Here is a 26,708-nt window from a genome sequence, read left to right as displayed (position 1 = left end):
CTAATAATACTGGACAATGTATAGTGAAGTAATCCTTGACAAACGTTAGAATATAAATAAAGCAAGCACATCATATTTGAAATAAAAGTATTAGTATAACAAAACACATTAATAAGGATATCCAAAGTTTTTTTGTAATACGAACCAACTAAAGTACATTTTGGTATATTTCTTTATAAACCATATTTGATGTTACATTTGTATCATCACCCTCGTCATCATGAACCAATATCTTCAAGCCTTTCCTATTAGTAACTCTAGACATGGCAACGTATAGTTGCCCATGGGAGAAAATTGATTGAGGCAGATAGACTCCAACATGTTTAAGCGACTATCTTGACTTTTATTCATAGTCATAGCAAATGAAACAACCAATGGAAATTGTCTTCGTTGAAACTTGAATGAGATTCTTTTGTCTGATGGAGTCAATGATAACCTTGAAATGTAAACCTTTTGGAATTCCAGAAGCAACAATCGTGTTCAAAAATTCATGAGTATGCACATCAAACCCACACGACGCACGGGTCTGAGATCTTAAATTATTAGTATTTTTAATCAGACACGTGTAATGAAGTTGGGGGTTACATAGCTCAACTGATTTCAGTTAAGTAATAAGTAGTTGAATGTTTTACGTTCAAACCCGAACGAAGAAAAAAAATAATGTAAGAACTAACCGTTAATATGTATCATTTAAAAAAAAAGACGCGGTATTGAAGGAACACTATAAAGCAAAATGATTACCAGTTTAATACATACTTCAAATACATGTATTAAATACGCAAACTATCATGTATTTACCTAACAATTTGAAACTTCAAAAAAAAAAAATCTAACAATTTTTTTTTTGGTAGTATCTAACAATTTGAAGCATTACTTTATTTTTCAAATACTAAAAAGAAAAATTTCTGTCATATTATTGCTTGCTCATTTAATTAAGCCTATTAAGATCACATTTTATTTTAATAGATGATATATTTTAAAAAACGGGTACAAAGTCTTCAATACAAAACAACTCTAATAGAGTAACACCATTCAGTCAAGACTACACCAATTAAAGACTCCTCACTCCCCAAATCAAAAAAAAAAAACATTGGTACAATACAAAACAAATAAAGTATAATCATTACATGTCTATGCCACATCAATTTTACAACGTGACACTAAGCAGCCATATCACTCAAACATCAGTAAGTACAAAACCAAGCCGAAATAGTAGTAAATGACAGAACCGTTGTTGCATTGCTCAAGAAGGCTGCACAACTTCATTATCAACACACCAAGAGGCATAACTGCAGCAAGGATTCAAGAGTGTGCCAGCGTATGACTTAAAACAACCTTTCATGCACAACTTCATGTTTTTCATATTTTTTCTTCACTGCACAATGAAACCAAAAGGTTACAAACTCCCTCAATAACTCAATTAGTAGAAACCAAGCCCTCTATACAAACTCATAATCAAGCTTACTCCAGATTTTCCTTTAAAAGGCACTATGGTCACACAGCCCACATTATGACAATTAATACAAAATCACTATGATCACAAAGATGAATTTGACAAAAAAGTGAGTCTATCATTAAACTACATGGCAGAACCCATATTTAATCTTGAGTATATAACAAAGACAAACAAATCATAAAGAAATGTATAAGATTCGTTTGCCCAACGACAACAAATTCATAATACTCTCATCTCATGTTAGGCCAAGGAATGTTTTCCCACCAAAACAATTAAAAGGGACACCGCATGGACATCAAAGTGTTGCATAAAAGTCTATCAACTTAAAAAGGCATACTAAAGAATCAACTGAAAAAAGGGTTGCCCTCACATTGAAAGGGAACAAACTATGCATACCATAGACTTTTTGAAGAAAAAACACGTAACTATAAGCCAAAATCACGGGGGATGAAACAATAAAATGCCAAAACAGATATATAAAATATATGTGATATGCCCCAGCCATTCAAGTATGAAATATATGTGATATGCCCCAGCCATTCAAGTATGAAAATATTAGTAAACTAACGTTTCCACTTCAACCACAAAAGGGATACCAAAGAAATTTTGCTTTCACTTCAACCATATTTATTTCAGAATTTTGCCCCAGCCATTCAACTATGAAAATATTAGTAAACTAACGTTTCCACTTAAACCAGAAAAGGGATACCAAAGAAATTTTGCTTTCACTTCAACCATATTTATTTCAGAATTTTTAGAAGGTAACTTGATTAGTATTAAAAGCTATCAACCGAAAGGGATACTAAACATATTTTATATATGCAAGGGACTATATACAACCAAACCCTTTTGGCATTCATTCAACATTCGCACACTTTCATAATGACCTCTAAACCCTTAACGATATGTGCGTTCATCATATATATATATATATGATATATGGAAAGATAAAACAAACTCAATAATTAAAAAAAAAAATATAACAAAAGAGATTAATTGAATAGACTAAACAAAAGATGAAGGCCACTACACATATCATATAAAATAATTAGAGTAGATATGAGAGAAGCAAGGTGATACTAAATGCATTTCAAAGTCACTTGCTTGCATAACTGGGAAAATAATTCAAAATCAAGTTTGAAATCTCTAATCCTTACTATGAACATTTTCTTTTTATATTTTGAGTAATATATGCTAAGGGAACCTTTACTAACTATAAGCTTTAGGGCTCAACTTGAAGCAACCTTAATAAATTTATTTTAGAAACAAAATGAATTGGCTAAAAAATCAATGTCAAACGAAACTGCAGCAGGACAACAAAACAGCCTCAACAATGAACCTGAATTGATAACCCTGCAAAACAAAACTACAGCAGCACAAACACAGATGGAAAACAAATCCAAGCAGACGATAAAAGAATTGAAACAAACTTGCAGCCGAAACAGAAAAGTACAAAAATGCATCAGCCCTCAAACAAACAGTAGTTGCTCCAAAACCCTGAACTAAACTCAACTCCTTCCCATATTCTTATTATAATCCTTACTGATGAACATTTTCTTTTATATTTTGAGTAATTAATATATGCTATCTGAACCTTTACTAACTATAAGCTTTAGGGCTCAACTTGAAGCAACCTTATTGAATATATTTTAGAAACAAAAAGAATAGACCGCAAAAATGCAGTGCACCATCCCATATCATTGTTGTTCTAAGCTAAAAAACAATTATGAAACAACTGATAAAACCTCTTTTTAGTAATTGTTTTCTTCATTGATATACGTCTTATTCCTCTTTTACCGGTGCATCCACATTATGCTGTCAAAAAAAAAAATTAGCACCAAATGTAGTTTTTAGAATTTTTTAGAAGAAAAGAAAGGAACAATAAACCTTCAATTGGTGCCGCCGCCGGCCGCTTTGAGCACTTCGAAAGAGAAAAACAGAGGAAGGAATAAAAGAATTATAGTGTTTTTCCAACAATCTTGACGGATGAGATCAGTGCCAAATTTGATACAACATTTGGCGACGTTGATTCAACAGTGGAGAGAAGTTATAAAGAACAAACAATAAACAAACTAAGGACATATTAGAGATTGTCTGAGGCATGATTCCAAAACAGACAAATCAAAGCATTATATCACTGCAGCCAAAACACACAAATCACAATATAAGCCAAATTATAGGTGACAGTTCATAAAAGCATTATATCAAACAGATGGGGGAGGCAAAAGTAAGTGGAAAAACTGATTCACAAAGCCTACAATATAAGAAACAGATGCACACTCCAGTTTGGTTTTGTTTAACTTCGGATAATAACAATTGAAAGCATAATATGTTTTTTAAGATGTAAATAAATCATATTAATAGGTGCATACCATCAATTTTCTGCAAGATTTTCTTGACTTTATGGTTGCATCCATCCCATATGTTCGCTTTAAGCACAAATTTCTGCATACACAATAAGAATAAGATTAAGTTTAATTTCATTGTTCAAAAAATGAAAAATAAACTGAAATGGGACAAAAGCAAAAATAAAAGAACCATGGAGAATGTGATGGAATTACCTGTATCTTCGGAGTTAAGTTTGTAACTTGTCATAAATGAAGATCTGGGCAAAAGAAAAAAGAGTGATTTAGATATGAGCAGAAGAGAATAAATGAGGGAAAAAAAGGTCTCTGGGTATATAAAATCAAACTCAAAATCAAATTTTTACTAAACTATCAAAAGATGATGTTTATCCCCTCAAAACCCCTGAAAACAGAATCAAAAAATGAAATTCGAGCCATATAGTGTAGCGTGCGACCACGAAAATAAAGTGAATCGATTAATTAAAGGAAAGAGTATATGAACTAAGATACCTGAGATCGATTGAAGAAGCATATGAGAGCAGTGGGGGCGAGAGAGAAGAAAACATGCATAACAGAGAGAGAGAGATGTGGTTATTCTCATAATTTGGTTTCTATTCTGTTGTTCGCGGCTTTTTTTTCTCCTTCATTTGTTACTATAGCTGTTTCGTAATTAAGGTTTAGGTTAGGGTTAAAACAGGAATTTTATTCTCTAGGGTTTAGGTTTAATTAGGGCTAAAATGATGGCTTGGGGCAACTTTTATATATAGTATGATTGCTCCAAAACCCTGAACTAAACTCAACTCCTTCCCATATTCTTATTATAATCCTTACTGATGAACATTTTCTTTTATATTTTGAGTAATTAATATATGCTATCTGAACCTTTACTAACTATAAGCTTTAGGGCTCAACTTGAAGCAACCTTATTAAATATATTTTAGAAACAAAAAGAATAGACCGCAAAAATGCAGTGCACCATCCCATATCATTGTTGTTCTAAGCTAAAAAACAATTATGAAACAACTGATAAAACCTCTTTTTAGTAATTGTTTTCTTCATTGATATACGTCTTATTCCTCTTTTACCGGTGCATCCACATTATGCTGTCAAAAAAAAATTAGCACCAAATGTAGTTTTTAGAATTTTTTAGAAGAAAAGAAAGGAACAATAAACCTTCAATTGGTGCCGCCGCCGGCCGCTTTGAGCACTTCGAAAGAGAAAAACAGAGGAAGGAATAAAAGAATTATAGTGTTTTTCCAACAATCTTGACGGATGAGATCAGTGCCAAATTTGATACAACATTTGGCGACGTTGATTCAACAGTGGAGAGAAGTTATAAAGAACAAACAATAAACAAACTAAGGACATATTAGAGATTGTCTGAGGCATGATTCCAAAACAGACAAATCAAAGCATTATATCACTGCAGCCAAAACACACAAATCACAATATAAGCCAAATTATAGGTGACAGTTCATAAAAGCATTATATCAAACAGATGGGGGAGGCAAAAGTAAGTGGAAAAACTGATTCACAAAGCCTACAATATAAGAAACAGATGCACACTCCAGTTTGGTTTTGTTTAACTTCGGATAATAACAATTGAAAGCATAATATGTTTTTTAAGATGTAAATAAATCATATTAATAGGTGCATACCATCAATTTTCTGCAAGATTTTCTTGACTTTATGGTTGCATCCATCCCATATGTTCGCTTTAAGCACAAATTTCTGCATACACAATAAGAATAAGATTAAGTTTAATTTCATTGTTCAAAAAATGAAAAATAAACTGAAATGGGACAAAAGCAAAAATAAAAGAACCATGGAGAATGTGATGGAATTACCTGTATCTTCGGAGTTAAGTTTGTAACTTGTCATAAATGAAGATCTGGGCAAAAGAAAAAAGAGTGATTTAGATATGAGCAGAAGAGAATAAATGAGGGAAAAAAAGGTCTCTGGGTATATAAAATCAAACTCAAAATCAAATTTTTACTAAACTATCAAAAGATGATGTTTATCCCCTCAAAACCCCTGAAAACAGAATCAAAAAATGAAATTCGAGCCATATAGTGTAGCGTGCGACCACGAAAATAAAGTGAATCGATTAATTAAAGGAAAGAGTATATGAACTAAGATACCTGAGATCGATTGAAGAAGCATATGAGAGCAGTGGGGGCGAGAGAGAAGAAAACATGCATAACAGAGAGAGAGAGATGTGGTTATTCTCATAATTTGGTTTCTATTCTGTTGTTCGCGGCTTTTTTTTCTCCTTCATTTGTTACTATAGCTGTTTCGTAATTAAGGTTTAGGTTAGGGTTAAAACAGGAATTTTATTCTCTAGGGTTTAGGTTTAATTAGGGCTAAAATGATGGCTTGGGGCAACTTTTATATATAGTATGATATGTCATTAGTATGTATAATGAAGGAAATCCCAAATTCAATTTTCAGAAACTTATGTAACTACTAACATCGTTAACCATTTGTCAAAAAAAAAAAAACATCGTTAACCATTGTCTATTAAAAAAACGGTTAGCCCTAACCTATTTATAAGCATTTTCATCATGTTGCACGTATACTTTTTTAACTATGATTTTTCATCTTTCAAGATAGATATTATGTACATAATTAATCATCAAGAGTATATTTGTAGGGATTTTTTTCTTCCAGAAATGTGCTTTATTCATGAACAATTTGGCTTTGCTTGTTACACCTCTAATAACAAAGTAATTTGTGGAATTCAGTGCGGAGATGAAAATAGAAAAAGCAGAACCTTAAACATAAAGCAAAGTTCGTGCTATATTCAAAAGTTTTATTTTTTTGATCTACTGACATTATATTTTACTTATTCACACACACCAAGTATTACACTATTATGACATTGATGAAGAATATGGTTACTTTTATCTACACTTTCACTAACTTATGTGATGTTGTCTAAAGATAGTATAAAGCCTGGCATGTATCACTAGTTAATAACTATATACTCATTTGTGTCAAAAAAATAAAAATATGTGTAGCTATTACTCAAAACACAACAGGAATATTCTAGGGTAGTTTTCTTAGTTAAGCACATTCTATAGGTAAAGGGACAGTTATGTTTTTGTTGACAGTCGGTTCCTTTGGACAATTTATAGCATAATATATTAAAGTGTCAGTGAGTGGAGGATAACATGCACTTCTTTCTATTGCTGTTTTAGGAAAATATATTTGAACCGTTATTTATTTAATGGAAAAATAGAACAGAGAGAATTTAGCAACCATGTCTTTTAGCATGCCAAAGTAGTTTGCATGTGCTGCAACCTGCAAGTAAATTTTAATGAAGAAAAGTTTTCTGTTATTTGGATGTCTCTACTTTCTCATTTATCAATTGCGTTATTATTTGTCAAAAAAAAAAAAAAAACAAACCATACGCAAAAAAAATGTTTAGAAGGCTAAGAAAGTTCTGGGTACGACATATATTTTACATTTTGTTAAGAAGCCAAAAATTATTTTTTAATTTAAGTTATAATGTCTCAAAGTATTTTATCAATTTTTTTTGGGTGGTCGGGGTTTGAATGAATGAATATTTTATTTTTTTATCAAAATAGAAAAAATAGTAGTTTGTCGTCCGTGTATCCCACTAGTTAACACATTAAAAAATTACAAACTATAGCATGTTATATTATTGGTCAAATGCATCCCAAAGTTGTCCTTTAAGTTTCAAAAGTCTCAAACAAGTCCTTTTAGTTTTTGAATCGTTTCAAACAAGTCCTATTATAGATAGCATAGTTGGTAATTGCTTCCTTGAACTCATCTTTGGTACCAAATCTGGCTCCTAACACCCACTTAAAATTAGTCATCTTTTTAGACATGGCAAATGGTGGATAATAATGCTCGTTGTTGCTATCATCTGAATCATCATCATCATCCTCTAAAAGGACTTGTTTGAAACGATTTAAAAACTAAAAGGACTTGTTTGAGACTTTTGAAACTTAAAGGACTTGTTTGGGACTTTTGAAACTTAAATAACCACTTTGGGAAAAACGAAAAACTTAAAGGACCTTTAGATGCATTTGACCTATATTATTTAACCTTTAATATTTTCAAAAAAAAATAATATTATTTAACCTTTAATTCCTCTGGTATAAGTCAAAATGTGTTTTTTTTTTTAAACAAAAATGTGTTTGGTTAATCAGACCAAATATTGACTTTTGCCTATATATTTTTTGTTGGTCAAGACTTTTGCTTATATTACTTGAAAGAATTTAAAAAAAAATTATTATGTTAATAATGCAATATTTAATAATTAATTAAAATGTTCCTCAAAAAGAAAAAATAATTCAAATGATTCTGAAAATAATAATAATTAATTCAATTTAATGAATTATATCTTCCAATTAATCAATTGGTCAACACAATTAATCAATTGGTCAACTCATTAATAGTTAATATTTTGTAAAAAATATTATCCACCATTTGCCATGAATAACTTAGCTGTTGTTATTATCGGAAAATATGTTGACTAAATATTTTGACTTTTTTTTTTTGAGAGAAAATATTTTGACTTGTATGTATCTATATAAGAAACTAATACTTTTATACTTTATACCACGCTTAAAAAAAAAAAACTTATTCTTGAAAGTGCAATCTCACCTTTGAAAGCTGAACGATTTTTCCAAGATCAAAACATGAAAACCCTCTTTTGTTTCTCCATTCTTTTACTTGTTTTATCAGCGAGTTTTGGTATGAATTATGATATTTGGGTTTTGTTTTGTACAAAATTTTACTAGTTAGCGATTCTTTGACTAATCATGCTTGTGTTTGATTAAATTGTACAATTTGTTGCAGGAAATCAGATGATGATGGCTGAGGCAAAACAATGTTTAGTCTACAGACCTCATTTTTGTCGTAAATGGGAGGTTTTGATTTGCAAATTGTTTTGCAAGTTTGAATGCAAAAATATACATGCAACTGGAAAATGTCATGATGACAAATCATGTCATTGTAATTGTTGTGCCTAAGTTGCGACTATTATTATGTCACTAAAATAATTGGAAGGTTCCAACCATCGAATGTGTTTCTTTCAAAAAAAAATACCATCGAATGTGTAATATGATCATTGATCAACTAATAAATAAAGTGGGTGTGTTACGCATGAACTAATAATAATTTGTTTTCGCACTTTTTTTTTACAAAAGAAAAATGAATGCAATTCATTCATAATAAGGTCAGAGATACATGATGAAATTCTAATAAAGATGCGAAAACTAGCAAAGTATGGAGCATCTCTAGCTAAGCTATGGGTTACTTCATTGGCTTGTCTTCTAATAAACTTTACATCAAAGTTCGGTAAATCACAAGTTATAAGACGTCTACAATCATTGATAATTGCACTATAATCAGAAACGCTTTGCATCTTACCGTATATATGGTCAACTACGGTTTTAGAGTCCGTCTCGAAATTCATATTAACCAATTGGAGGTCACGAGGCAATTGTAAGGCCGAGAGCATGTCTAATGCCTCATATTAACTAATACTCCCTCCGATCCTATTTACAAGAGACAATTTACTTTTTAGATACATTAAATAATTTATGTATTTGGTTTAGGTTCTTGATTAGATACATACATTATTCAATGTATCTAAAAAGTCAATTTTCTCTTGTAAATAGGGCCGGAGATAGTAATAATTTGTTTTCGCACATATAAAAAGTAAAAAAAAAAAACTGTAACGGACACAAACACAATGCAAATATTTAATATGTTTTTGTATATATAATAGATTTAATCGGAACATTATATTATTGTTGACATTTTTATTTAATATTTTTAAATATTTTTTATCTTTAAATATTTGACAATAGCAACAATATAATTGATTTTTTTATCTAAATATCACAATGTTACGTGACCCGTGCGACTTCTTTTACAAGTTGGTTATGAAATTGTGGTAAATTTCAAAGGATAACACTAATCTTGACTTTCAAAGTATATATTCCCTCCGTTTTAAAATGAATGTCGTTTAAAGTTTTTACACACATATTAAGAAATGCATTAATTAAAAGAAAGAGAGATGTTATTTTACCAAATTATCCTAATCAACTATTTGTTTGTTTTTCATTAAAGAAAAAATAATATATTGAAAATAGTGTATATAATATTAATTGAAGGGTACAATTGAAAATAGAAAGTTATTAGCATTGGAAACTGAAAGTGACATTCATTTTGAAACAATTTTTTTGAAACGGAGAGAGTATTATTTTATTTTTATTTTTTATAATTTACATTTGAGATTCATTCAATTAATGATGTATGTAGTCTTTATTATAGACCGCATACATCATTTAAGGAATGGATTTAAAATGTTGATTTTTGCTTATAATATTAACTGGAGGGTGCAGTAAAATAGACAAATTAAATAAATGAATGGCATGGATGTGAAAATAATGGTTAAATATATTTTAGATCTCTATAAATATACTAACTTTTTGGTTTAGCCCTCTAAAAAATTTCTTCAACTCTTAGTCCCTATAAAATTTTCAATCACTACTTTTGGTCCCTATTTTTAAGTCAAATTTTGTATTTTTTTAATAAAATTGTGTAGAATATTGTAAAAAAAATCACTCCAAAAAAACTCTAGAATTTTTTAACTAAATATAAATTAAATACGAATTTTTAACCGCAAAAAATATATAATTCATATTTAATTCATGTTTTGTTAAAAAATTCTAATTTTTTTTTGGAGAAATTCTTATAATATTATTAATTTTTCTGCAAAATTTTGTTCAAAAATATGAATTCTACATATGAGTTTACTTTAAAGGAGGGACCAAAAGTGAAGATGAAAAACTTTTGAAGTACTAAAAGTTAAAGAAATTTTTTAAAATGATTAAAACGAAAAATTCACATATTTAGAAGGACTAAAAACATATTTAACTCGTAAAAAAATATGAGAGTTATTAATAATCGTGAAATGTTTGGACTTTTAAAACACTATTTTCAACGATACCATCTAAATTAAATTGCCATGAAGGCATGAACCATTCATTCTCTCATTTCTCTTAAAGACACTATTTTCAACGTTACTATCTAATTTGAACGGCAAGTAGAATTACTGATCCTCCAAGCCCACTAGTCATGCGTAACAAAGAGGTTTATTTGAGAACTAGAGATACCGTTTTTTAGCCAAATGCAACTGTCATGAGTAGAGAAAAAATTGGGATAGGTGATGCAAGACTTAATCAAAGGTTTCTTAAGTGATTTTAATCTTGGACACCAACGGAGGAAGGTGTCCTTGTCATTTCCACAACAAAAGCAAAGGGCGTAGTGCTTCAAATTTCTATAAGGCAACATCGATAAAGTTGGATCAAAAGAAATCCAATGACTAAACTAGAAAGACAATGAATCACAACCAGCTTGCCAAACAAAACCATTCTTAATCACATTCTTTGCTTTGGTAATGGAGTTCCAAGTAGAGGAACCTGGAGTGTGCGAATGCGAAAAAAGACGGCATTAGACACATATTTCTTGGATGGAATATTAACCCAAAACATACATGAGGGCTTGAAGTATGTCCCAAAACTAGCTTTTTCCAATGAGTAGTGAGTTAGCATATCTAGTTGTATGAATGTCGAGAGCACCCATCTTTTTATTAGGACAGCTAATGTTTTGCAAAACCCACCAAATCAATTCCAAAGTTGTTAGCATTCTTCCATATGAAATTCCGGGCTGTTTGGTCAAACTGGTTACAAATGCTTTGAGGGAGCCAAACATTCTAAATGTGATGGAAGTAAAAACTAAAGAAGCTAGAGCAAGTCTACCAGAAATTGTTTGCATTTTCTGGATGATAAAATTAAAATCACTTCCTGATGCTCTTCCTTTGAGAATAAAAAATTCCAAGATTTGTTCGGAGATGTGGTGCTTCAGATGCCAAAGATTTACAAGGTGCTAGAATTGGCAATATTGATCTTTGAGTTAACCATCAAACTAGTCTCGGTCATTATAAGTTACTCTCTAATTAGTTTCTAAATCTATTAATATTTCAAACTAGTCTTGTCTTTGTCAAAAATTTCTCATTTAGGTCTTTCGTCATGTGCCACAAGCATAAAGAAATTGATCTAATTAAGAAACTTTTGAAAAAGATATGGACTAGTTTGAAATATTAATAAAGTCATATACTAATCTGAGAATAGCTTACAAAAGAGAAACTAATTTAATGGTTTACTTATTGACCTTTAAACCCAAGGCACAACTAAAGCAATCAAATAGGGGTAGCACTTGGGAGATATAGAATTGGTGACACTAGTGACATTAGTCAATCACAACGTCACAATCCTTATGAGAGAGAGAGAGAGAGAGAGAGAGAGAGAGAGAGAGAGAGAGAGAGAGAGAGAGAGAGAGAGAGAGAGAGAGAGAGAGAGAGAGAGAGAGAGAGAGAGAGAGAGAGAGAGAGAGAGAGAGACTTGTAACATTGGTTGACCAATTCTATGTCACCCAAGTGATACCCATCAAATAGGGTAGCAATAATAAACCTGAACTAGGACATTTCTTTGGCAAATAAAATGACATTGGTCAACCACAATGTTACAAGTGACTTTTCTTTGGCAAATAAATGACATTGTTGGTGAAAAATAAATGAGAATCATTTTAGGCTTTGTATGTTTTGGAATCTTCAAAATAGGTCTATCGTAGACCAACTAAATTGTAGTCATCGATGTAATATTAAAAAATCATGGTCATGAATCATGATACATTTTGGACAACTAGAAACGTTTATGAAGTTGAAGGGAGGTGAGTTTGTTGGAACAAAATGTGCTTAACAATGAACCTTAAAAAGTTTTGATGATAACAAGGTATTAAAAATTGTAAATTGGACTAGCTAATATTTGTTCAAGTGTACAGGACCATAATTATAAAGTCACATCATCATTGGTTCTGAATGAGCAAATAAAGAGCAAAAGAAAATGAAGCTTAGATGATTCTGAAGGCAAAGCGCTCCTGAAGTCAAGCTGCTCCTGAAGAAATAGCGCTCCTGAAGTAAGCCACTCCTGAAGAATAGTGCTTCTGAAGACAAGAGGTCCAGAAGCCACATCATCAGAAGCTGCAGAAGTCATATCATCAGAAGCTGCATCATCAGAAGCTGCCTCATCAGAAGCTATTTCACCAGAAGCTGAATCTCAACTGGATTTGCAAAAGATTCAAGAATTGAAGAATTATCAATGCAAAAGCTGTCCATTGGATTCGAAAACACAAACAAAGGATTAGTGGAATTTTGCAACGGTCATTTCAAAGGTGTTTGAAGGCTTGTGCTTGCATTTTGGACGAAAGCGTTGACATTGTACTTTGTACGAATTGTACAACCACGTTCTCCACTACTCTGTTTTGTGTCCACGCTACAAGACAAGAAAACAGCTCCAGAATACAGCTTCGCCTGCACAGATGTTCCTTTGGATAAGGAATGGATTTCAAATTGGTTCTTCATAGGACAACAACCAAATCAGGCAAAAGATCATTGGTGAAAGATCAAGCTTCAACAACGACTCTTTGGAGTGCTGGCAATTTCATAACGTCTCTTTCACACCTCTATATAAAGGAGTGAAGACCTAGAGAATTGGTAATGCAAGAACGCTAAACGATAGACTCACAAGATTTTCACAAGTACCAAACCTCTGCTGAAATTGTTCTGCATTCACTTAGAATTTCTGTGTCTCAAAGTCATATCTTAGAAATTCTTAAGTTCATTGAGTCTGTATCTGATTTGTATTGTGAGCACCTCTGATTGTATATCAAGTGTTCAACCTTAAACAATTTTCTGTGTAATTTTGTTTAGTTAGGAAGTCTCTTGCAGTTGTGCTTGAGCAGGAAGTCTCTTGATTGTGTTCTTGAGCAAAGGAAGTCTCTAGCTTGTGTGCTTGAGCAAAGGAAGTCTCTTGCTTGTGTGCTTGAGCATTTGTAATCAGATATTACTCATAGTGAAATCTCCTTGGAAGTGCAAGGGGGACTGGACTACTTCCGGATTGTGGAAGGAACCAGTATAATTGCTTTGTGTCGTTCTTCTTCTCTCTCTCTGTTTTATTCCGCTGCATTTAGATTCTGATTATCACTTCAGAAGCTGTCTCACCTAGCTTCTGATCAGTGTGTTCAGTTTTTAGGAGAAACGAAGAATTTTTCAAAACACAATTCAACCCCCCTTCTTGTGTTTTTCTCACCTTCAGAGTTTAGATTTGAGTACTCCTTCTGTTGTCAATTATAAGTAAATTTAACTTTTTACGTTCATTCAATTAATGATGCACGTGATCAACTACATGCATCATTAATTGAGACCACATGCATCATTAATTGAATGAACCTAAAAAGTTAAATTTGTTTATAATAAACAACGGAGGGGGTATGTGACAACCTCCGCTAATATGCGAGCCATTAATTGAATTCCTTCTAGTAAATTCCTCTACAAAGTTGTTGAAAAAAGAAAGCAATTGATTCCTATCATTTATTATAATATATCCAACTGTAATCTTCATGTGGAGAATTAAAACCGTGAACCATGAGCTTTTTAAAAATGACTTACATCATTTATTGAATGAATCTAAAAAGTTGTGGAGAATTAAAACCGTGAACCATGAGCTTTTTAAAAATGACTTACATCATTTATTAAATGAATCTAAAAAGTTAAGAGTTACTTACATTTAAAATGTTTGGGCTCCAGTGGTAAGGAGCTCCTTCCAAGGACGTAACTGGGGAATACCAGGTTCGATTTCCACGGAGAACAACGTTTGGCCAGTGTGTATGCCTCTACGTATGAGCCGGATTAATCGTCCACCATTGATGGATCGAAAACCGGTGTGAAAGCAAAAAAAAAAAAAAAAGAGGCTGTAGTGATTAAGTTCTTTCATCTAGTCTAGTAGATAAAAAATAATCATTGAAATAAAAAAAAATCTGGAAATCAAGAATTTCACTATCACTATAAGAATATAGAAAATGAGAACTGAGAATACATATAGATTGAAAGGAAATTTTAAACCAACCATGTAATTGTAGCATAGTTTGTGTAATATATTATAGCTCTATTTAATTGATATATCTTTTATTTGTGTAATATATTATAGCTCTATTTAATTGATATATCTTTTATCGTTATCATCATCATATTTACCATGGGAACCATGATATTTAGATTAGGTTACTAGCGTTATGTGTACTACATACCCCTTCTTTTTGTTTATTTTTATTATTGCGCTAACGCGTGTAGATTATCAACGATATTTTATAAAAAAAATTATATAAATTAAGATTATAAGTATAGGTATTTGTGATTTTCAAATGTAACAAACACAACAAATCATATTTATATTTTTCAATGACATCAATAATATAACAGATATAACAAAAATTCTTATCTTTTTTAATAACACCAACAATATCACATTATTTCCTTCAAAAAAAAAAACAATATCACATTATTATAAGAAAATTTGTTTAAGAGTATCACATTATTATAAGAATTTTTTTAAGAGTATAATTAGGGATGGGAATAGGCTAGGCCGAGCTAGGCTTTGCAAGGCCTAAGCCTGGCCTGCAATATTTTTTTAAAGCTTAAGTCTGGCCTGCGGCCTGTCATAGGCCTACTTTTTAGGCCTGAGCCTGACCTTCTGAAAGCCTGATACGACCTACTAGTCTGTTTAAAAGCCTATATCTTATGAGAACATCTTTAAATAAGCAATGTGATATAAGTTTAAATGGACTTGCGAACTAATAGTTCAATTATATTAAACTCTCTTTTGATAATCAACAAGAGGTTTAGGGAATTCGACTATATATTGTATCATATTTCTATTCTAGTTTATAATAATACATTTATATATGCAAAAAATTAATGTATACTAATAAAACTTAAATTATTGAAAAAGTTTACAAATTTATATTTTAATTCAAAGTACAAAATATAATATAATAATAAATAATATTATTCATATTACTTAAATAGGCTGGCCTAATAGGCTTAAGAGGCTTTTTGAGAGGCATGTGGTCTGGCCTTTTAAGCTAAATAGGCTTAAAAAAAGCCTAGGCCTTCTCTATTTAAGAAAAAAGTCTGGCCTGCCCTGGCCTGTCATAGGCTAGGTCGTAGGCCCCTGTAGGTCGGTCTGGCCTATTCCCATCCTTAAGTATAATTAGAATAACAAAAAATTCATCCCAAAATCTCATATTTTCTTTATATATACTAGCGAAGTCTTTCTGTTTTTTTTATTGCACTAACGTTTGAAAATTATGAACGGTATTTTATATGAAATTTTGATTTTGTTTAAAAGGAAAAATATAAATGTTTTTTGCTTTCAATTTAGAACAATTCAAACTAGTCATGATTATCTATTTCAACGACACCAACAATATAACAAAAACATATAATTTAAATTCTTATTTTTTTTAATGACACCAACAACATTTTTTTTTAATTTCTTTCATTTCAACAATCAATTAACTCATTAATTATGCGGTTTGGGCTTTTTGATTTTTTTTGTTGAAGAAAACATTATGGGCTTTTTACAGAGCCAAGTTGGGCCTTGCCGAAATATAACAAAAACATATAATTTAAATTTTTATTTTTTTAATGACACCAACAATAATTTTTTTTTAATTTCTTTCATTTCAACAATCAATTAACTCATTAATTATGCGGTTTGGGCTTTTTTATTTTTTTTGTTGAAGAAAACCTTTTGGGCTTTTTATAGAGCCAAGTTGGGCCTTGCCGAAGAACGAAAAATATGCATATGTATCTTTTTTTGGACTAATATCCATATATATCTTTTTTAATATTTTTTATTGAATTAGTTACATTTTTTTTAATTATAGTTAATATATATTCTGTAAAAAAAAAAGTAAAAACTTATCCATATCTATAATATCCATCGTACCAAAAATATCTACAATATCCATCCATATCATATTTTCTACTTTTTATTTGTTGAGAGGATATCATATTTGCTACATGGAAATGCCAGTTAGTTAAGAAATCGTGACAATAAATAAAATAAACAACATTTGAGACTTGGTCAAAAGAAAAAAAAAACATTTAAGACATAACATATTTTACATTTGAAGTTTGAATGCATTGAATACTTTATAAAAGGATATACTTCTAAGTCTTCCTCTCAACATAAAAGTAAAAGAAAACTCAAAATGACAAAATTTTCCACCATTATCGTCATGGCTCTTCTATTGAGCTTTAGCTTAATTTATGCCTCCCGTCCTAATGTTGGACTTCACAGTGCCTCTTCCTTAAACAAGGTTTGTTTCTCTCTCAATTTTCATATACTTATTTCATGCTTGGTTTTATAAAATTTCTTTTTATGTTGGTGAGGCATTAAAAGTCCAAATACTTTATTTTATGCATGGTATTGTTTATTCTTTTGTTCACTTGATATTTGATTGGGATTTTGAGAATTTTCATGTTTCAATTGAAGGATGTTTCGGCTAGCAATTCATCTAGTGAAGATGAGAGTTGTGAAGGAGTGGAAGGAGAACAAGAATGTTTGACAAGAAGGACTCTAGCTGCACATCTCGATTATATCTATACTAACCCAACCCCCAACCACCCATAAAATTACTATTGGCACTAAACATGCCTTTCGAAACCAAATAATTGTTCAATAAGACATATATATATATATATATATATATATATATATATATATATATATATATATATATATATATATATATATATATATATATGAAAAGGAAATATATCAATATATATTATTGTTTCACATTTGTATTGGTTTGATTTACGTCAACAACAATCTTATAAGCATTGAGATGGTTCATGATATTTAAAGTTAAGACCAAACGATTGAAAGAGGTTCATACGATATACGAAATCAACACCAACGTCTAAAACAAAATAAGGTTGTTCCAAAGAGAAATGATGTATTTTACGAAAGCGAAAACGAGACATGACGTTTAAACCGATTGTACATGGACAAACTTGTATTCTTCGCTTTCTTACATTTTGCTTGCTATTCGTAATGGATAGCATAACTTTCTTCTGCCTTGTTAACCAAAAAAAAAAAAAAAAACTTTCTTCTCTCTTCCTCTAAAAAAAAATCTTCTCTCTTATTAGTTACTCCATAAGTATCATATTAAATGCCGTTTAAGTAGGGGTGGCAATATGATCCATGAGATTCATATCCATCCAATCCATCCATTACAAAATCCATCCAATCCATCTATCAAACTAAAAAATTTGTTCATGGATTGGTTTGGATCCATCCATTTAAAACTATGGATGGATTTGATCCATCCACCTTATTTTCAAAATCCAATGGATCACCTCTTTAAAATAAAAAAGTCCAATGGATAACTTCAAAAATTATTAATCTTTTTTATTTAAATAATTTTATTTTTGATTATCACCTTATTTTTTTTATGCAAAAGAGCTTATTAAGATCTATTTTTAAAAAAAAAACTTATTCAAAACGTCTTATCTATGAAAAACAACTTATTACAATATATTTTTAAAAAACAACTTATTCGAAACAGTTTATTTATGCAAAAGAGCTTATTATAATCTCTTTTAAAAAAACAGCTTATTCGAAACAACTTATTTATACAAAACAACTTATTAGGATCTCTTTTTTAAAAAACAACTTATTCGAAACAACTTATTTATGCAAAATAGCTTATTACGATCTCATTTTAAAAAACAAATTATTTAAAAGAGCTTAGTTATGCAAAACAACTTATTCGAAATAACTTATTTATGCAAAGCAACTTAGTAGGATATTTTTAAAAAAACAGCTTATTTAAAATAGAGTATTGGAACAGTGTCAACCGTTTCATCTTGTGCTACAATAATCCCTATGTCATTTAGCCACAGAGAGGGGAAAACATGATTAAGGCCTTTGCATTGAGTAACTTTCAATAGGCGAATGTTTTGAAACTTCGTGGAAGCTTTCGTTGGGATTCCCAGTCCATATGTGTTTCAGCGTCGGTAAAAGTTTCAAAGTGAGGGTTGCCAATTTCATTACAAGCCTCATTTGTCTACCACCATCTGCTTTTAGACCTTTCATTTCAAATATAACTTCCAATGCAGGACAATCGGTTACAGTCAGTGTCTCCAGAATTTATCAAGCACATAATATGGAAATATATTTGACAATTTACTACAAAATTCAATTTTCAACTGCTTCAATTTGCAGAATGAATTTGGAGATAATTGATTGTTCCATACTGACTTCAGATAGATGCCATAATATATTATTCATTTCCACTCTATTCTATATAATCTAACAATGGCAACAAATATGTAAACAATCCAATTAGCACACACGAGTGTTAGGAGTGTCAATTAGAAATTAGAATAGGGAACGAACCCTGTAAACACATTCAAATTTATTCAACAGGTTTATAAAAAGTGTGTAAACAAATTAAAATGGAGATCGCAATAAGTTGTTTTGCATAAATAAGTTGTTTCAAATAAGTTGTTTTTTAAAAAAGAGATCCTAATAAGTTGTTTTGTATAAATAAGTTGTTTCGAATAAGCTGTTTTTTTTTAAAAGAGATCATAATAAGCTGTTTTGCATAAATAAGCTGTTTTTTCAAAAGAGATCGTAATAAGTTGTTTTGCATTACTAAGTTGTTTTTCAAAACAAGATCATAATAAGTTGTTTTGCAAAAATAAGCAGTTTTTTTAAAAAAGATCGTAATAAGCAATTTAAAAAAAATAATACACTTTAAAAAAAAAATACATTTTGATTTATGGAACGGATGGATTAACCATCCATTAAAATCTAATAATGGATGGATTGGATGGACTTTATTCTAATTGGATGGATTGGATGATTTTTTTTTAAGGAAAAAAATAGTGGATTATAATGGACTAATGGACCTTTTTTGATCCATCCATTAGAATCCAAATCCGAATCCATTCGATCCATCCATTTTGCCACCCCTACGTTTAAGGTTATGCATATTTTCTAAGAAAATTAAGGATTGTACTGATTTTTATGATAATATAAACTTTTTTTTGAAGAATCAAAAATGAAATATATTAACAACGACAGTGTTTCCCCCTTAAGCACAAGGTGTACTCAAGGGGGCGCCCCAAACATACAATTTGTCAATAGTTACAAAAACATAAACAAATGTCAGTCGATACCCAAACAAAGTAACGGGTCCGACCACCATCTTTGAGAACCTAAAACAAAATTAACGTTATGAGCTTTAAGCCACCACAAAGAATTAAATTTGACATTTTCCAACAAGTCTAAGGTGGACATTTGAACGTTATTAAATAGCCTATTGTTTCGTTCGTTCCACAAAATCCACACTATCAATAGCCAAAGAAGCTGCATGAAAGATCTACGTGACCTCGATGTTCCTAAAGCGTTTGTAAACTGCAAGAAATGATCATGGACGTTATACGGATCAGCTCCATAAACACCAAGCCAATGTCGTATATGCTGCCATAGAGCACCAAAAATATTGCAATGAATGAACAAATGAAGAGCTGTTTCATCATTTCCGCACCCCGACACACAATACTTGGCCGTGGGTTGAATTATGACGCGCCGGAGCAAATTAGTTTTAGTTGGTAACCTGTCCCGCAACAACCTCCAAGCTAGAATAGAGACCTTCAAAGGTAATTGTTTATGCCAAACAAGATCTCCAATGTCGTCACCTATATGATGCTCCTGAGTTGATAGAATCTGATATGCTCCACGCACGGTGTAACCCCCCCCCGTAATGTCAGGGAGCCACTGCCACCTGTCAGAAACATCAGTCTGCAAAACAAAATTATCAAGTAACTGTCGGCACTCGCCTATCATCTCCTCCTCCCAATCCCACAACCTTCTTCGACAACCCCACGCAGCTCCACCTTCCTCCCAACCAGGAGAAAACATCTCAGCCACTGTTTTATTCTTATTCAGTGATAAATCAAACAAGCGGCTAAATCTCCTACACAATGGAACATCTCCTAACCACCTATCATGCCAAAATAAAGTATTAGTTCCTGACCCTACCCTACTAACCACTCTATCAGCAAACCACCTCCCACCTTCACTACCTACTCCGTCCCTAATCTTCGCTAACTCTCTCCACCAAGTAGAAACACTCCGGCCCCCAACCTCCCAGCCTCCTCACCATACCTCGCCACCAAAACCCTATATCATAACCCTCCTCTATCCACCAACAGCCTCCAACACCATTTTCCTAACAGAGCAATATTAAATTCTTTCAACTGCCTCACCCCCAAACCTCCATCTTCTTTACGTAAACAGATAGAGTTCCAAGCGATCCAGGAAATTTTCCTGTTGTCCTCACTCCCTCCCCAAAAAAAAAATTTAAAAATAGATTGAATGGAAGAGATTATACCTGACGGAGCTTTGAAAAAGGAAGAGATAATATAAACTTAATTCATTAAAAGTCTCAAACGTTAAAAAAAAAAAAATCAACGAAGTTCCACATGACCCAATCAATTCATGTCACATGAAACATTCAGATAAAGTTTTTTTTATAAAAAATGATTTAAGTTAAATAAGAAAATTATTTTTGATTTGTATTATTTTAAAAATGTAAACTAAAACAACCCAAAACCTCGTCTCTCCCCTCCCAATGTAAACTTGCCTCCTACCTCCAATCTTATTTCCTCCCCAACATAACCAACTTTATCATCAAGGGAGTGATCTTATCATCAAGAGTAAGGTTGAGATTCAAAGTCTGAGTCTAGCATGTATATTTTTGTAAAACATTTGTCTAAAAAAAAAGAAGCCCTAAAAAAGCAGCAGCTAATAAAGGAATACAAATTGACATATCGACGAATATTGTTGAGTGAAGAAGATACAATTTGATTCGCAGAAAAAGTCTTTTCTGCTAGCAAGATTCAACACGAGCATAAAACCATATAAAACTGAGAAAAATGTACAACCAACCACTTTATTTATTAGTTCACCATATTACACATTTGAAAGATGGAACCTTCAAATGTGACTATATATAAAATAACAATAATTTAACAACAATAGCAATGACATGATTCGTCATCAAAACATTTTCCCTTTGCATGTATATTTTTGCATTTAAACTTGCAAAATGTGCTGCAAATCAAAACCAACCATTTACGACAGAAGTGAGGTGCATAGAGTTCACACCGTTTTGCCTCAGGCATCGTCATTTGATTTCCTACAACAAATTCAATCAAACATAATTTATTTTTTTAAAAGGAATGAAACATAAACATGGTTAGTCGTAGAACCACTAACTCATAAAAAAATCGTACAAAACAAACTCTAGCGTCTTAACTCATACCAAAGTTCATAGAAAAAACAAGCAAAAGAATGGAAAAACAAATGAGGATTTTCATGTTTTTTATTTTGGGAAGATGGTTAAGGGTTCAAAGGTGGGATTGCACTTATAAGTATACAGTGTGTGATAAAGAGATAAAATGCAGGTCAACATAATTTTCCATTGTGACAACCATTAATAAGGGTATTAATGCTATTAATAATTGATCAAATTCGTCCACTTTTTTTTTTTTTGACCAAAAAATTCGTCCACTTTTTCGTGCATGTCTTGTGCCGGATTTGAGGCATTTTTTAATATATCCAGCATTTTGCCGCTTCAAAAAATATAAATAATTGACCATTTTATTATAAGATAATGTTTCAATAAATTGAAGGTATTATTATTCTTTTAATAAATTTAATTAATTACAAATATTGCATTAATAATTTCTTTGCAGGTAACATAAGCAAAAAAAAAAATATAAGCGATAGGAAAAATATATTTGATATAATTATACTAAATATTGATCGATCAGGATGTAGCTTAGGTTGGTGGAGAGCTCGCATTTAAGGTTGCACCACTCTCTAACCCCATCGGTCATCTGGTAGAGTTTAGTCTCCAACGATACCACAAATTGTTCAAAACACAAATATGTCGCGCTCACCTTGGTGGCTTGGTGGTTTGTCGTCGTTCCTTTCAATCAGGAAGTTTACCTTGTGGGTTATGGTTGTACGATCGCAAGACATTTTTTCGTGTGTTCCACATTTTGTTCTAAACTTGTGAGAATATGGGTTTCTCTTCCCTGAATTTGTGGCTTTGTATATTTTCCAACGACCTTCAATCTTTTGTCCCTACTACCTCTTTTGTTGCAGTTGATTTGGGTTGTCATGATCCGAATTTGTGCTTCAATATGGGTTAGCCCCATCAATGGTGTTTCTTTTTTCTCGATGGTTGTTTTGTTTGCTCCGCAGTTGGCTTTCTTTGTAGCTTGGTTGCTGGTTTGATATTTATGTGTTGTCCAAAGGGGTATAAAACCAAAACAACCAAACAACAACAAAGAGCTATACGGCATAGAAATCAAAATATGAGGCAAAAGAACACCCACCAATGCATAATATAGCGAACTAGAAGCACGAGCATGAAACTACATTGCAAAAAAGTGGTAGGTGTAATCCCCTCCATAGATTAAACCATTAGTCCATAGTTGAAAACAATTGAGACCAGAATATCCCAGATTAATCAAACCCAAAGCGCTTTAAAGGATAAATTGAAAACCCAACAACACCATCGTAAATGGACGACACATAAATAACAAACCAGCACCCAACATACTGAAAAAAGCCAACTTCGGAGCAAACAAAACAACCATCAAGCAAAAAGCAACGCATTGATGGAGCTAACCCATATTGAAGGGGCAAATTCGGATCATGACAACCCCACTCAACAGCAACGAAAGAGGTAGCAGGGACAAAAGATTGAAGGTCGTTGGAAACTATGTAAAGCCACAAATTCGGGAAGAGAAACCCACACCCACGAGTTTAGAACATAATGAGGAACACGCAGAACATGTTGTGCAACCAAACAACCATAACCCATAAGCCAAACTTCCTAATCGAAAGGAACAGTGACAAACCGCCAATCCACCAAGGTGAGCGCGATAGATCGACATTTTGAACAATTTAGGGCACCGTTGTAGACTAAATTCCACCAGATGGTCGTTGGGGTTAAAGAGTGGTGCAATGTTGACGACGAGCACACCACCACCAACCCAAGATACATCTTGATCAATCAATATTCAGTATAATTACACCAAATATATTTTTCCTTGCGGTTACATTTTTTTTCCTATATTACTTGCAAATAAATAAAAATAAAAAATAAATATTAATAATGCATTATTTGAAATTAATTAAATTAATTATAGAATAATAATAATTAATTCAATTTAATGAAACATTATCTTATAATGAAATGATCAATTATTTATATTTGTTGAAGCGGCAAAATGTAGGATATATTAAAAAAAAAAAGGAAAATGCATTACACCAAATATATTTTTCCTTGCGGTTACATTTTTTTTCCTATATTACTTGCAAATAAATAAAAATAAAAAATAAATATTAATAATGCATTATTTGAAATTAATTAAATTAATTATAGAATAATAATAATTAATTCAATTTAATGAAACATTATCTTATAATGAAATGATCAATTATTTATATTTGTTGAAGCGGCAAAATGTAGGATATATTAAAAAAAAAAAGGAAAATGCTAATTTGTGAGAGCACAAGATAAAGACCTAAAAATAGAATTAAAAAAATAAATGTTGAATTGAAAATGTAATTTTTTTAAACTTTTAAGATTGAAAATATAAGTTTTTAAACTTTTAAGATTATGAATGCACAATTTCTACATTTAATTTCTTATCTCGTGTCCTCAAGACACAAGTTAGCAATACTCTTAAAAAATGCATCAAATTCAGCACAAGATATGCACAAAAAAGTGGACGAATTTGGTCAATAGTTAATAGCATTAAATACCCTTATTAATTATTGTCATAATGGAAAAATATGTTGACTTGCATTTTATCTCTTTATCACACACTACATACATATACTCATAAGTGCAATCCCACCTTTGAACCCTTAGCCATCTTCCCAAAAAAAAAAAAATGAAATTCCTCATTTGTTTGTCCTTTCTTTTGCTTGTTTTTTCAATGAATTTTGGTATGAGTTAAGACACTTGAGTTTGTTTTGTACAATTTTTTATGATCGAGTAACAGTTATTCGACTAACCATGTTTATGTTTGATTGAATTGTACTATTTGTTGTAGGAAATCAAATGACGATGCCTGAGGCAAAACCATGTGAAATCTATGCACGTCATTTTTGTCGTAAATGGGAGGTTTTGATTTGCAAAGCATTTTGCAAGATTGAATGCAAAAATATACATGCAACTGGAAAATGTTTCGATGACAAATCTTGTCATTGTTATTGTTGTTAAGTTATTGTTATTTTATATATAATAGCATTGGAAGGTTCCACCTTTCAAATGTGCAATGTGATGAAATAATAAATAGAGTGGTTGGTTGCTCTTTTTTCTTAGTTTTGGTATTTATATGGTTTTATGCTCGTGTTGAATCTTGCTAGCGGAAAAGACTTTTTCTCCTAATCGAATTGTATCATCTTCTTCATTGAATAATATCCGTCGATGGAGCACCTTTCTAAAGTTTCGTGAGTCCTATGTCAATTCGTATTCCTTTATTTGCTGCTGATTTTTTAAGACTTCTTATTTTTAGACAAATGTTTTACAAAATAAGGTTGGAGGTAGGAGGCAAGTTTACACTGGGAGGGGAGAGATGACATTCTAGGTTGTTCAAGTTTATTTTTTAGAATAATACAAATAAAAAACAAATTTTTTATTTGATTTTTATTTAACTATTTAATTTTTTATTAAAAAACTTCTTCGTTTAACGTGGCATGAATTGATTGGATCATGTGTTACGTCGTTTTTTTTTTATTTTTTAACGTTTGAGACCTTTAATGAATTAAGTTTATGTTATCATAAAAAATTAGTACAATCTGTAATTTTCTTAAAAAATGTGCATAACCTTAAACGCCATTTGATATGAGACTTATGGAGTAATATATAAGAGAGAAGGATATTTTTTTTAGACAAAGAGAGAAGAAAGTTGAGTAAACTGAGTAAGCAACTTCATCCATCCATAATTATAAGTCCCTTTATTAACAATTATTTGTCTCTAAATATAAGACTTTTAATAAAATTCGACATCTATTAATGATTTATTTACAAAAATGCTCCTATTTAATAACTTTAACCATGTTTCTTTCAAAAAAAATAAACTGTAACTATGTAAAATTAACACACATTTCATACAAATTTATTATTTCAACATTTTTTTTCTTAAATAGGTGGTTTTAGTTATAGGTTTCTATAATATTAGATAGATGGAGGGAGGAACGATCAGTGTTTTAAAAAGATATATGAAAGAAGATAAAACCCACAAACCATATATGTTATCACTACCCTTTAAAAGAAAAATATGTTATCACTCCTTCAAAAAAAAAAAAAATGTTATCACTAATCACTAAATACACAAAAATTTGAAACACAATAGATCAACTTATGGTTACTTGCTACAACAACTAGACCCTGTTGTAGTCATACGTTCAGTTATTAAATGTAACTCTGAGTCTAACATCAGCTTGTAATAATAAATGTAGCACACTTAGTACATCATCAGCAAAAGCATAATTTTAATGGTCTTGCTAACCGGTGCCTCCGGGCACTGGTTAGGCATACCATAAAAGGGAATTATTACCATAAAAGGAAACTGTTTTTGACTTTATTATAAATTAATTACATAATTTCAATGCATTAACTAATGTATAATTTCCTTTTTCATATCCTTAACCAGTGCCCCGGGGGCACCGGTTAGCATTTCCCTAATTTTAATCAAAGTTAATTGAACATTTTTAACGGAGAAATCAAATGCTTCATTAAGTGCGATAACTCAAAGGAAAAAGCATAACAAAAATTAATGGATCGGGGTAGGCATGGCAACAAAACCCATACCCGTGGTTACCCACCAGAACCAAACCCAATTTGACGGGTTTTCCCCG

At 31.3% G+C, this 26,708-nt stretch overlaps 1 protein-coding gene and 4 long non-coding RNA genes across 6 annotated transcripts; 3 read left to right on the top strand and 2 right to left on the bottom strand.

Annotated features, from left to right (window-relative positions):
- Positions 1-974: 974 nt before the first annotated feature.
- Positions 975-6,200, bottom strand: LOC146952156 (uncharacterized). Of its 2 annotated transcripts, XR_015033992.1 has the most exons (6): positions 5,943-6,200; positions 5,649-5,692; positions 5,460-5,532; positions 4,018-4,061; positions 3,829-3,901; positions 975-1,375 (listed from the first exon to the last, which is right to left on the bottom strand). It is a non-coding gene; the product is annotated as an uncharacterized LOC146952156 (long non-coding RNA). The 2 variants fall into 2 exon arrangements; XR_015033991.1 differs by having other exon boundaries at positions 5,649-6,200.
- A 2,193-nt stretch (positions 6,201-8,393) lies between these two features.
- On the top strand, positions 8,394-8,942 carry LOC146952155 (uncharacterized). The gene is made up of 2 exons (XR_015014456.1): positions 8,394-8,526; positions 8,632-8,942. It is a non-coding gene; the product is annotated as an uncharacterized LOC146952155 (long non-coding RNA).
- Positions 8,943-15,374: 6,432 nt separating this feature from the next.
- Positions 15,375-17,444, top strand: LOC146952154 (phytosulfokines-like). Its single transcript, XM_085758375.1, has 2 exons — positions 15,375-17,064; positions 17,241-17,444. The coding sequence occupies exons 1-2, from the start codon at positions 16,957-16,959 to the stop codon at positions 17,376-17,378; spliced, it is 246 nt and encodes an 81-aa protein (XP_085614501.1). The 5' UTR covers positions 15,375-16,956; the 3' UTR covers positions 17,379-17,444.
- Positions 17,445-21,689: 4,245 nt separating this feature from the next.
- On the bottom strand, positions 21,690-22,413 carry LOC146952153 (uncharacterized). The gene is made up of 2 exons (XR_015033932.1): positions 22,087-22,413; positions 21,690-21,960 (listed from the first exon to the last, which is right to left on the bottom strand). It is a non-coding gene; the product is annotated as an uncharacterized LOC146952153 (long non-coding RNA).
- Positions 22,414-24,310: 1,897 nt separating this feature from the next.
- Positions 24,311-25,169, top strand: LOC146952152 (uncharacterized). Its single transcript, XR_015033990.1, has 2 exons — positions 24,311-24,791; positions 24,899-25,169. It is a non-coding gene; the product is annotated as an uncharacterized LOC146952152 (long non-coding RNA).
- Positions 25,170-26,708: the final 1,539 nt, after the last annotated feature.

This window comes from Medicago sativa, chromosome 1, assembly GCF_051527215.1.
Source record: "Medicago sativa cultivar Bolivia chromosome 1, Bolivia_mono, whole genome shotgun sequence".
Taxonomy (NCBI): domain Eukaryota; kingdom Viridiplantae; phylum Streptophyta; class Magnoliopsida; order Fabales; family Fabaceae; genus Medicago; species Medicago sativa.
Note: the sequence above shows the minus strand (reverse complement) of the source record. Positions and strands in the feature narration are given on the sequence as shown.